General features: G+C 34.1%; 1 protein-coding gene across 1 annotated transcript in view; it reads left to right on the top strand.

The window, feature by feature from the left end:
* Positions 1-13,265, top strand: part of HDAC9 (histone deacetylase 9) — a 575,085-nt gene that overhangs the window by 180,663 nt on the left and 381,157 nt on the right. The window contains exon 12 of the mRNA XM_036862952.1: positions 2,188-2,490. Coding sequence (XP_036718847.1) covers positions 2,188-2,490 — 303 coding nt within the window. The remainder of the gene's footprint in view (positions 1-2,187; positions 2,491-13,265) is intronic.

Raw genomic sequence — 13,265 nt, forward strand, 5'->3', positions numbered from 1 at the left:
CTCTCTGAAAAGTGAGTGGGTGTTTGTCACCTAATGTTCTTATCCCTGGTGTCCCAGCTAAAACTGGAGCTTTTCAATTAAAACCCTGCTTGTTTTCTGTGGTGTTAGATGTTTTTTCCCCTAGCCAATTAAATGGAATTTTACAATTGTGTAGTCAGAGTTCAGGAATATTACATTGTCTCTTTCCTCCAGAATCTCAGCAGTGTTCAAGTTATTATGTTTTTAAGACAAGAAGAGCTGATAAGTGTTCACAATTGGTACAAAAGTGCTGCAGATAGTTTCCTAAAAAGTACTTAAAAACACTTAAAGCACGGTGGGATGAATGTTCTCCTTATACTGAATGTCCAGGAACAATAGACGTTAGATTGTAAGCATGAAGGAAATTAATATTTAAGTTTACCGTCTTCATTTTGATATGAGTTTTGATTGGTATGTATTCTCTTCACTTGATCATGTCTAGTTTAGGATTAGTGATGTTTAGGTCTTATATGTGGTTTATCCTAAGTTATATTTTATTTCTCTAGAAGCTTATTCACAACCCAAATATATTATAAACTGTGTTACCCTCTCCAAAATCGTCTTCCAGCTTCCTCTCCCCGTCTTCCTGTGCTCAAACCCCACTGGCCTTTCAATGGCTCAAATGCACAGGGCTCCTCTTTCAGTCCACACACTGTGCCTTCTGCCAGAAGTGGTCCCTCCCCTGATTCCCACTCCTTACACACACCCAACGACTCCTGTCCATCCTTCATCTTTCATGTCTCAGCCTGAACACAGCCCTTCCTCAGTGAAACCTTCCTTAGTAGTCCACACTTCCCCTCCTATACCAACTAGTGTGTTTTCTTTTAACACCCTGTGTTTCTTTTTTTTTTTCATTTACCACACCTGAAAAGAAGAACAAATTTATGTATCTATTTGGTGCCTTTCTAACACTCTAAACTATAAGCTCCATGAGGGCAGGGCAGTGGCTGTTTTCCCAGTGCCTACCCGGGTGTCTTGAACATAGTTGGCACTCAGTAAATATTTGTTGAACAAATGGTTGAAAACTCCCAGGATAATTCTACTACAGTGAAATTGAAAGGCTTTGTCAGCATATGCAGGGCCATTTGAGGTTGTGAGGATTGGAGGAATATCTAAGAGGTTAAGACACCCTGCACAGTTTGAGTTCTTATGTATTCTAACTCTACAGTATGTGTTTGGTTTTAAAAACATAGTTAGGTGTGAGTGGGAGGTAAATTTGAATTTTTCATAGAAAAATCTGTATTCATGATTTTTGTGGTGGTATTCTAACCGTGCTGCTCATTATAATAATTGGCGTGTTGCTTACATGGGCACTGACTCAGCAGAAAATTCTAACCACTCTTGAAAACACAGTTCAAGATCTGCAGATGATCAGTCAGTAGGGTCCTTGTCAAATAAAACAAAAAGCCTACACGAGATGGAATCATCTTGAGAATTTTTCCCCATATTCTGAGCTTTTATACTATGGCATTTTGCTATTGTTTAAGTTAGGTGTGTTGTCAATTATTTTTTAAAATTATAATTCATACACTTCTGAAGATTAAGTATGATTTAATTTACAAAATAAAAGGTCTAAATAATAATTTTCAAATTAAAAAGAATTCCTTGTTTCTTTCCTGTTATTTAATTTACATTTGGATATGTTTATAAAACATTTTTAGTGCTGTCAAATTTTTTTTAATTCCACATCTTTTTAAAGTTCAGGATTTCAAAATCAGTATATCCATGTTTTAGAAGTATATAGGAAGGTCTTCTATCTTTGACCATTTAGGTATAGGAAAATTAATAGGCAAGGAGAACTCTTAGCATTTGTGCTTCTGTCCTTTACAGTGGTTGCCATTTGTTGGAAAATGAGATTGTGAAAGTTTCGTTGTTTCCATAGAAAAAGTTTATTATTTACTTTTTTCCAAAAGAGTGATCTATCTTTAAAAACCACTTAAAGACTTCATTCCCTGTCTAGGACAGCAGTACAATATGGAATTGATGGGACTGCTTCAGATTTAGTACTACTGAGGAAGTTTGTTGCATACAAATTAATTCTGAAACGAATGTTCAGAGATTAGATATCAGAGTGTACTGAAGTAGAGTCATAAGAAATCAAAATGTATGTTGCTGCTCTGTTACCACCAAGAACTATTGAATTTTGAACCCCTGAACACTCTCTTCTAGCTGCTTTCGAAATCTATTGAACAACTGAAGCAACCGGGCAGTCACCTCGAGGAAGCGGAGGAAGAGCTTCAGGGGGACCAGGCGATGCAGGAAGACAGAGCGCCCTCTAGTGGCAACAGCACTAGAAGTGACAGCAGTGCTTGTGTGGATGACACATTGGGACAAGTTGGGGCTGTGAAGGTCAAGGAGGAACCAGTGGACAGTGATGAAGATGCTCAGATCCAGGAAATGGAATCTGGGGAGCAGGCTGCTTTTATGCAACAGGTAATAGGCAAAGATTTAGCTCCAGGATTTGTAATTAAAGTCATTATCTGAATATGAAATGCATTGCAGGTTTTGGTAAATGGATATAATTTCCTATCCGATTATATCTCTGAATGATTTGACTTTAGTGTTTAAGGATTCTAATGCAGATATATCTTTATATAGATCTTTCTATATACTGATCTCTATATAGATATCAAGGTTTCATTGAAACTCTACTGGTAAGGAAATACCTGTTACACTAAAATTATACTACATCAGTATCCAAGTAATAGGGTTTTAATTCATCCCAAAGCCTGCCCCACCAATTACTTCTAAGGAAAACGAACTCACTGTTGTTTTTAGTTTATCTGTTGAGATCAGTGACTGCTGGATATAGTTTCCCAGTCTGATCAATGAAACATTCTATTAGTTCTTGATTTTTTTGATATGCAGAATTCAATTTTCACATTGTTGTATATAATGTATCATACTACAGTCTTGAACCCTGTTAAAGGTAGTCAGCCCTTCCTTCCTCTCTCTTTTTTGTTAAGTGAAATGTTCTGGTTACTATGCCAGTAGTCCTAGGTTATTGTATAGATTGCAACTGAAAATTTTAGGAATAGAGGTGGTTTTAAATATATAGATGCAAAGTACAGCACAGCACTATTTTAAATATTACATTATGTCTCACCTAGTACTGCTCATTTCGTTTTTATCCTGTGTTATTTGATGACATTGTTTATTGAAAAAGATCAAATGAAGCAGATGCAAATGTTGGCAAGAAGTAATGTGCAGCATTATGGTCCAATCAGATACTGTATTGTATCTACAGTTGTGGAAAACATAGTAACGGTGTGATTATTATCTGATATGAAGTCAAAATCATGTTTAAAAGAAGAAGGTGTATCATGTTTGATAATCATTGTCACTAGGATCTCTTTAATATAATTCCATAATGACACGGCATATACCATACTATTTTGGCAAATAAAAAATTAGGAAAGTTAGGTTTAACAAAAGAATCTACTTGTACATAATGCACCTTCAGAAGGACTATGTCCTTTGATGTTATGAAATGCAAACAACTTTGAAGGCAACAGTAGACTGTTTATTTAAGTCAGTTCTTTGTCAGGTTCCTGCTGTTCTACAGAAAACTGATTCTATGAGGCTGAACAGGAAATGCCTTGTGGAAACAGGAAGTCCAAGTGATTCATGTACTGAGGAATGTAGGGAAAAAAAAAAAAACGGAGGATAGTGTTTTACTCTCTCTGTTTTTAAAGGGCACTCTATGAATTGATTTATTGTCTAAGAAAATAACACCACAAGTAGGGAAATTGTTAAGGAAGCTTTTCACTGGAACATTTCCTTCATACTCCCTTTTGATATGTTTACCTTGTTTTATAGGTTTACTTTTGTTAAGCTAGTTAAAGATTCGTTGTATTAAGACCCCTTTAATATGGATAATCCAAATTGACCTAGAATCTTTGTGAGGTTTTTTTCTATTAAAATATTTATATTTCTAAATCCGAGGCATTTTAAGGTGTAGTATCCTGTTTCAAAGGAGATATAGCAGTTTTGCCAAATGTAGACCTTGTACAACTGTATGTTACTGGCACGTGTTGTTTACATTTTGCTGTGACATTTTAAAATCTTTCTTAAAAAAGGTTACTGCTAAAGATACATTATCCTTTTTTAAAAAGTCTCCATTCAAATTAAATGAACATAAACTAGAAGTTAGAAAGTTTAAAACATTTCCATATAATGAAAGTCCTGATAATTTGACAAATAGCTGTAATAGGCAACACTTCCTACTACCAACATATTTTGGTTAGTATATTCCTTCAGATTAAAATGACTTTTTGTCCGTTGTTTTGCATTAAAAATATGACATTCCTAAGATAAAATTGTTTATTTTTCCCATCTCATAAATATACATTTTCTTTAAAGTCTTTTTTCAATCTCATAAAAAAGGGATAGTGCATCTTTTAAAATACATTTTATTTGGGGAGGAACATGTGGCTGAACAGCCTTTTGTATAATATTACTGCAAAGATATGTAATCACAAACAAAAAAAAAACCTATTTTTTATAATGTCATTTGAGAGAGCTTCATCAGTACAGTTGGTGGACGTTAATTGTTTGAATTTGATAGTCTTTGAATTTAATCAAGAAAACTACCTGGAACCAGTGAAAAGGAAAGCTGGACTTAAATAATCTTAGAGCTAATTGATAAATGTCTCTTTTAAAATCTACTGTATTTATTATAATTTACACCCTTGAAGGTGATCTCTTGTTTTGTGTTGTAAATATATTGTTTGTATGTTTCTCTTCTTGCCTTCTGTTATAAGTCTCTTCCTTTCTCAAATAAAGTTTTTTTTAAAAGATCCCCTTTCATACATATGGCTTTGTGTAAACTTGATATATTTAATCGAATTTGAAGCTCATGCACTAGGTCTCATATACCAAAATATATTGCCATTCTTTGTTGAAACAAGAAAATAAAGATCTTTCGAGCAGTTACTTCTAATGCCATTAAAAATAATAAATTCAACGATAGTGACTTTAACCTGTTTACATCAGCCATTATCACATAGCAAACACATGTAAAATTTGTTGCAGTTTTATTTTCCCCGCGTGGCCTTTTTCGTATGTTATCATCTTTGATGTCAACTTCTAAATATAAAATTTTATATAAATAGATATCAGTTCCTAACTTTGCTCAACTTAAAAAATTATTTTTAAAAAGGTTAATAGAATCCCTTGAATATATCAAGCACTCAATAAAATATTAAAATGAATAATTTTCTGTGTATCATAATAGTTATATCTATTACAGTAAGGACCTGACCTACAAGTATAAAGTGACAGTACATAAATTTAAAGAGAAAAGAGTAATTAAATGACCTCCCCTTATATGGAAACAATTATTATAATAGTAGTGTGAAGAACAAGGAGCCTGACTCAAGTGAAGGGAACCGGACCACATACATCCAAGGGTTCCTTTTCCTTTTCTGGTCAGTTGCAAGCAAAACTTACTAGTCAGTACTTCATAATGTGTTACTGTGTATGTGGTTCAATAGGTTAAAAATATTTGTTTTATATTCTTTGATTCTCTTTAAACTTCAATGGTGTCACATGAGGTAAAGCTACTCTTAATTCTGGAGCTGATATCATTGAGTATTATGAAATGGATTATCATTGCATAATGCGGTAAACTAGATAATTTGGTCAGAGCTGTGGAAATACCATTGATGCTAGTCATAATTTCCTGAAAATTGTCTTTGGACTATAAAATTACAAAATTAACTTGGTACTAGAGATCCTCAAAAAAGAGTTGGAAGAATCAATTAGATAATGATTTTATACTGTGTGTCTGATTTACAAAATGTACAGGGACTGATAACTGCGTCAATATCAGAAACTTCTTGAGGAAAATAGTTTTTGCCAGGACCTGCGGTGAATAACCATTAGATTTCCTCTTCTGATAGCCTAGAGCTGCCTTCTCCCTGGTGAAGGTGGCTGCTGAAATGGAGACTGCTACTTTTCATAGTTCTAAGAAAGACAGTTTTTAAGAAATTTTTATGTTGTTTCATACTTCTTTTTTTCTAAAGTATGTTAAAAAGGAATTCAGACACTAAACGTTTTCTTGAAGCCTGGTACTCAACGGATATATAGGAGGACAACAGCATTTTTTTTAATTTGGCATTCCTTTGTGATTTTTTTCCACTAATGGAAATATACAATTGTGGGTGTATAATTATGGGTGAACAATGATAAATAATCCAGGTGTACAAATTATAAGCATTTATAATCAGGGACTTAGAGATACTAGAGAAGGAGTTTGAGAGGTAGATTACCATTCCCTTTATTATTGGTCATTCCTCCAACTGGATTTTAGAGGGAAAGTAAGAACTCAGGCAAATGAAGCAGGATATTGGGAATATGACTTTACAGAACTAATCTATCTAGGTTTTAAAAGGTCTCTATTCTCATTTAAAGTAACTTCTTTAAGGCTTATAAACTGTAGGGTTTAGACAATGCAACTTTGGGGGACCATCTTGATTTACAAAAAGACTTTTAACTATTGCAAATATATAATGTACTAGGTATTGTTATAAGCACTTTACATCTTTTAAAGCATTAGTCCTCACAACAACCTTACAAGGTGGATATTATTGTCCCATTGTAGAGATGAGGGTGCTGGGGCCCAGAGAAGTCAAATCAGGTCAAGGTCACCCAGTTAGTGACAGTCTAGCTCCAATTTGAACCCAGACATTCCTGCACCAACCCTTTTTCTCAGCCTCTACCCCTGAGCTGTATTTGTGCAACAATTCTTCTTACATGTCCAAGTTTATTAAATCATTAGCACTTTGTTCTCTCTCTCTCTCTGTCTCTCGCTCTCTCGCTCTCTCTGTCTTTGCCCATCAGAATTTCCAAACTGTTTTGAATCCATTTTCTCTTTCAGTCATTGCTGTAAGTTAGGAGATCAGGACTCTTTTTTTATTCTAATTCACAGATGAGCAATCTAATTCTTGTACATTATGTTCAACTATTAGAATCATGAAAATTTGTGAGTCTCTTTTTCTCTGACCAGAGCCAGTCCTGAGATGGGGTGAAACAGTGACTGCACTTGGAATTAACTTTTTGGGGGAGTGAAAGAGACAAGATTTCAACCATCTCACAGCTCTCCCTTGCCACTTCTTACTTTCATTCCCCAGCGAAGGGGAGGAGACTTCAATTTCTAAGCAGTCAGGACACTGCCTTTAAAAACTTTTTTGACGTATCAAGGATGCACTTGATAGTCACTTTGACATAATATAGTCTGTATATAGTGTTGTAAAAAAAAAAAAATAAGGATGTTTGTCTTGAGTTCTAGACCTCCTAAGTGGTTTTCCTATTGAAAGGTGCATAAAAATTGTCTTGAGGGAAGATGTTGACAATTGAGATTCCTGACCACACCCTGCAGAGGTTCTGATCCTGTTGTACTGACTAGGAGCCCAGGAATCTATATTTTTCAAGCCCTTTGGGAGAGTCTGATTCAGAAACAGTGCTCTGGAGATGGCCAGGGGCCCTAAACCACTTCTTAAAATATGTCTTGATTTTTAATAGCTTTTACCTAAGATTCTTGGATTCTCTGATTCATTGTTTTCATAATAGACTGTCTTGTATTTCTTGTATATTGTTCTATTTCACCTGCATGTTAATTATAGGTCAAGTATAGTTGTAGTATAACTATAGGTTGCTGTATTTACTGCTATTACTTCTTTGATAGTGTTTGTCCATTTTGCTTCCCTCTTCTAATAGAATAATTTCCTAGTCTATTATGGAGTTTGCCAAGACCTGGCAAATTATTTTTCCTCAGAATTTCTGAGCTATTGTGGTATGTTGTTTTTTGTTTTTGTGTTTTTTATTGAGATAAAACTCATATAACATAAAATGCACCATTTTATCCATTTTAAAGTGTACAATTCAGCGGTTTTTAGTATATTCACGATGATGCGCAGCCATCACTCCTTCCTAATTCCAGAACATTTTCATCAACCCAAAGAAATTCTGTACCAGTTAAGTGGACACTCTTCATCCCCCACTCCTCCAACCCCTGGCAACCACTAATCTACTTTATGTTCCTATGGATTTTCCTTTTGTGGACATTTTCATATAAATGAAATCATACATTATGTGGCCTTTTGTGTGTCTGTGTCTGGCTTCTTTGACTTTGCATAATATTTTCAGGTTCCTCCACATTACAGCATGTATTAGTACTTCTTTCTTATGACTGGATAATATTCTGTTGTATGAATATACTATGTTTTGTTTATCCGTTCATCAGTTGATGGACATTTGGGTGGTTTTCACTTTTTGTATATTATGAGTAACGCTGCTCTGAAAATTCGTGTACAGTTTTTTGTTTTAACATGTTTTCAGTGTTTTGGGGTATATAGCTAGGAGTGGAATTGCTGGGTTATATGGTAACTCTGTTTAAGTTTTGAGGAACTGCTAAATTGTTTTCCACGGTGGCTGAACTATTTGATATTCCCACTAGCAATCTATGAGGCGTTCCGGTTTCTCCACATCTTCTCTAACACTTGTTATTTTCCTTTTTTTTTTTTTTTCTTAAATTGTTGCCATCCTAGTGGATGTGAAATGATAACTGTTGTTTTGATTTCTGTTTCGCTAATGACTAATGATGTTGAACATTTTTTTCATTTATTTATTGGATATTTGCTGATATTTGCTTATCTTCTTTAGAGAACTGTCTATTCAGGTCTCTTGCCCATTTTTTAATTGGCTTGTTTATCTTTTTTACTGTTGAGTTGTAAGAGATTTTAAATATATTCTGGATACTAGACCATTATCAGCTATATGAGTTGCAAGTATCTTCTCCCATTCCGTGGGTTATCTTTTCATCTTCTTGATAGTGTCCTTTGATGCACAAACATTTTTAATTTTGTTGAAGTCTATTCATCTATTTTTTCTTTTGTTATGAATATGTTGCTTAATCCAATGTCACAGAGATTTGCACCTATGTTTCCTTCCAAGTATTTTATAATTTTATAACTTACTTTTAGGTCTTTGATCTGTTTTGAGTTATGCACATTTTTAAATATTCTTCCATGCTTTTGTGTTATTTTTAAAGAGATAAGAACTTACTGATTAATGAACTCCACTTGCTCATCCATCATCTTCATTTTCCTCATTCCTAGTTGATTTTGGTCTTGCTTTTCCACCATTCCTGGTGTTGTCTCTTGTTGCCTTCTAGCTTTTGATGGTGCTTCTTTTTTTTTTTCTTCTCAATTAAATGCTACAATCTTGATGTTTAATATAGCTAATATAAACTGAGGAAAATACTAAGTTTATTTTTCCGTTAAGAAATGCTTTTTTTTTTCCTGGTGATCTTTAAAAGCTAAAATCAAAGTTATTTTTCCTCATTTATGTGGCTTTAATATTCTGCCCAGGTTACTCATTTTTACTTATGTCTACGTTGCACTTAAATTGTATGTTGAAGTTATTATGTTCAAGTCTTTGATCTTTGTTCCTCTGTTGACAGAATTTCTGCAAAGAACTGTGTATTTGTACTTCCAAACTGGTAGCCACATGTAGCTAGTGAGAATTTAAAATGTGACTGGTACGAATTGAGATATGCTTTAGTGTAAAATAAACACCAGATTTCAAAGACATAGTATAGAAATATATTAATACTTAAGTAAAGATGACGTGTATTCATTACATATTAAAAGATAGTATATTTTAAATATATTAGGTTATATAACATTATTAAAATTAATCTTGCTTTCTTTTACCTCTTTAATGTGGCTATTAGAAAATTTAAGATTATATATGTAGCTTACATTTGTGGCTCACATTACATTAATGTTGTACAACACTGCTTTTAGATCATCTTTCTCTCATGTTAATAGATCTCACTACATCATTTCGGAAATAGGTAGGCTATAAAATCTGAACGATGAGTATTTGCTCTTGCCAGTATCTTTCTGTTGCTGTAATTTAGTCTAACATAAAGGTATAAAATGTTGTGTTAGAAGAGATCTGTGGCATGTTAATGGTTTAAGGGTTTAAAGATCTCTTTCTTTTTTTACCTTAAAGACAACTCAAAGTCTATCAAGTGTTTTATTAATACTGTCAGTCTTAAAGACAGTACACTCATTGCTCCACTCTCATCTCAAAGTTAGTAAAAGTTCATCCTCTGTAAAATGTGCTGTTTTTTCTCACTCTTCCATTTCTGTCTTTGGAACCACCATTTAGACTCTGGGATGGATTATCCTGAAGTCACCTTTGATCATCTCCTCTTCTTTATCTCTTATAAGCAGTTGGTATTCCTATTTCTGATTTCCAGCCATCATATCTCTTCACTCTCTCTTTGGCTCTGCTTTCCCTAGTCACTAACATAATTAATACTAAAACAATTTTTTTTTTTATCATTGCAAGAACTTCCTTCCACATCAGTGTCCTCTTTACACTAATTCAGTTAACTTACTGTGAAATTCCACTACCACTTTCCCATTCTCTGTGGCAGAACATACAGTAATATCTTCCTAATATCTTTATCTAAATGTTATCATCGAACTTCAGTCCTCATAATTCGACCTTTATATTCTGACCAGGCACTTATCCCTCCCAATCTAACTTAATCACTTTCCATGCAAAGCAAATTTCCAACTTGGGATTCCAATTGCATGAGTTTCATCAAGCTTTTTTCACTATCTGGAAAGCGCTTAACTTCCTTTTTCAAACCTTTCTCTGCTTTCTCCTTTATGCCATCTCTGATTTCCCTAACCCGCCTGAATTATTCAGTCAACTTAGAATCAGTTCCGTACAATTTACCATGTAGTTTTTTCTTTCATTATTACCTTTTGCCTTTTGAAGCTAGGGAAAATATCAGGGTTCCTGGAACCACACAAGGAACCTATGAAGTTCTCAATTAAATGCCATTTGAATGATTTTTGTTTTACATTTCTCTTATTCAGATTCCTTAATGGCTAAAGGACATTTTCTTCCCTATTATGATTACAGGTTCACTTTTGTTTTCTAATGTGAAATGTAGACTCATTTTTTACTTGTTGGACTATTTCTTGTGCTGAATGTCTGCATTAGTAACATTTTCTTTAAGGTGGCTCTAGTAATAATCGTTACTGTTTAATTTTCATTTTCACCTAGGGGTAAATGACGGAAATTTTTTTCTTGATGAATTTATTATTTGATATTACTCAGAAATTACTAATTGATTTTTCATAATTTGTATTCTATATTAATCATTATTCTGTTATAATATCTGACACACATTTTTAGATAAAATACAATATCTCAATTTTCATGGGCTCTTTATAATACAGGCATATGAGAGATATTGTGGCTTCAATTCCAGACCACTGCTATAAAGCAAGTATCACAATAAAGTGAGTCACATGAATTTTTTGGTTTCCCAGTGCATGTAAAATTATGTTTACACTATAGTCTATTAAGTGTGCAATAGCATTATGTCAAAAAAATGTACTTATCTTAATTTAAAAATAAAGCTGTCAAAAAAAATGGCGCCAGTAGACTTGCTAGAGGCACAGTTGCCACAAACCTTCAATCTGTCAAAAATAGAGTATCTTCGAAGTGCAGTAAAGTGAAGCACAATAAAACGAGGTATACCTGCATTAATTTTTCTATATCCATGTAATCTATATAATTTTTGAAAGTTGGAGCTTGGAAAGAAAACAAAATGATTCGTACTAATCTTAGAGAGTAAATCAACCTCATCTTTATGCATATTTAATTAAGGAAAACTATTTCTGAACCTGGAAATTATGTGTTGTTTTGACTATGTATACAAAAAACTTGAACAGTGGCATTTCTCATTGTCTTTGAGATCCATGTGTGAAATTGCATTATAGGTGTAACTGCCTAGTGACAATGCTGATTCTGTAGACTGACTGAAGGAGTTTCAACTCTAACTTCATCTACCAGCAACTCCACCTCCAAATTACTTAGTTTTGCCAAGCCTCAGTTTACTGGTTTGTTAAACGTGATTAACAATTGTAATATTTATTAGGGTGTCATGAGGCTTAAATGGGTTAGTCTGTGTAAATATCAATGTGTGCTAGCAAAATTGAAGCAGAGTATAAATTAGCAAAAGCTAGTAAAATCACTATTAATAACATGACTAAGAACTTCTTGGAAATTTAGTTACTTTCTTCTCCTTGGTTGGAACCTACCTCACACTCAGTTTCACTTTTTAATAATGTATAACTTTCTCTTCAGTAAATAAAAAACCAGAGAACAATAACTTCCCCACCTTTTCCATGTCCCAGCACACTCAGAAAAAGGCAATAAATATACAGCGTAGGTCCCTGCAGGAGGCAGCTTGGATTGCCCCTCCCTGTCCCAAGGACTGCGAGTAAACAGTCCAGAATTTAATTGATTGAACTGCAACCCTTTCATGACTCGTCGGGCAATACCCAGGTTGGATTGTTCTTTGGGAGACCCTGTGAGTACATGACTTCTTCCTCTCATCCCCTTTCAATCTATCTCCTTTTATCTCCCGTAAAAAGAACCCCAGATTTTTTTCTTCAGATTTCAACGAAGGAGTCATCAAATTTAAATCAACTCTAGGTATAAATGATCCACATGATCTTCGTGCCAAAGAGTGTATTAAGATAATATATTGATCAAGGGAGGGTCTTCGGATAAGCTGTCTATGCCCAGCTCTCCTCTACCGTTAATTCCCACCCCATTATCAGCACCAGGAAACAAAACTCTGAAAGTCTGCCTTGCCAGTAGCCTACAGGACAGATTCTCTTCTCACATTTGCATTGGGCTGTGTCTTTTTCGAGGCAGCATGAAATAAACGAGAGTAGTGAAATTTCTGTGTCTTTGCTTTTTAACAAAATGATCTGAGAACATTTTCCTTTGGTGTGGGAAGGGGGCAAGAGGGGGTTTCTATTGTCTCCAGTTTGCTGAATGCTAAATTCATTCCATCTTGGGACAAGAAATCCTGCAATGATTTCTTGATCTTAAGTGAATTGCTTCCTGACTTTGAATAGTCATTAGTCCTCTCTATTACTTTCATTTAACATGATAAAGATGACTTAACACTATATTTTTTTGTAGCTTAGATATGTTTTGGTCATGATGGTGGTGCTAACAAATCCCTTTTTTTCTTTATTTATACTTTATGAATTAAAGTAAATGTAACATTTAGTTTTCTGGTGCATATTTTAAATGATTTGATTTTTATTTTATTTCTTGAATGGCCTGACAAACTCGTGAAAATATCCAACTTGATTCCTTTATTTTGTATTTTCTTTACCTCATACACATTTTAAGTA

The sequence above is a fragment of the Balaenoptera musculus genome, chromosome 9, assembly GCF_009873245.2.
Source record: "Balaenoptera musculus isolate JJ_BM4_2016_0621 chromosome 9, mBalMus1.pri.v3, whole genome shotgun sequence".
Lineage (NCBI taxonomy): Eukaryota > Metazoa > Chordata > Mammalia > Artiodactyla > Balaenopteridae > Balaenoptera > Balaenoptera musculus.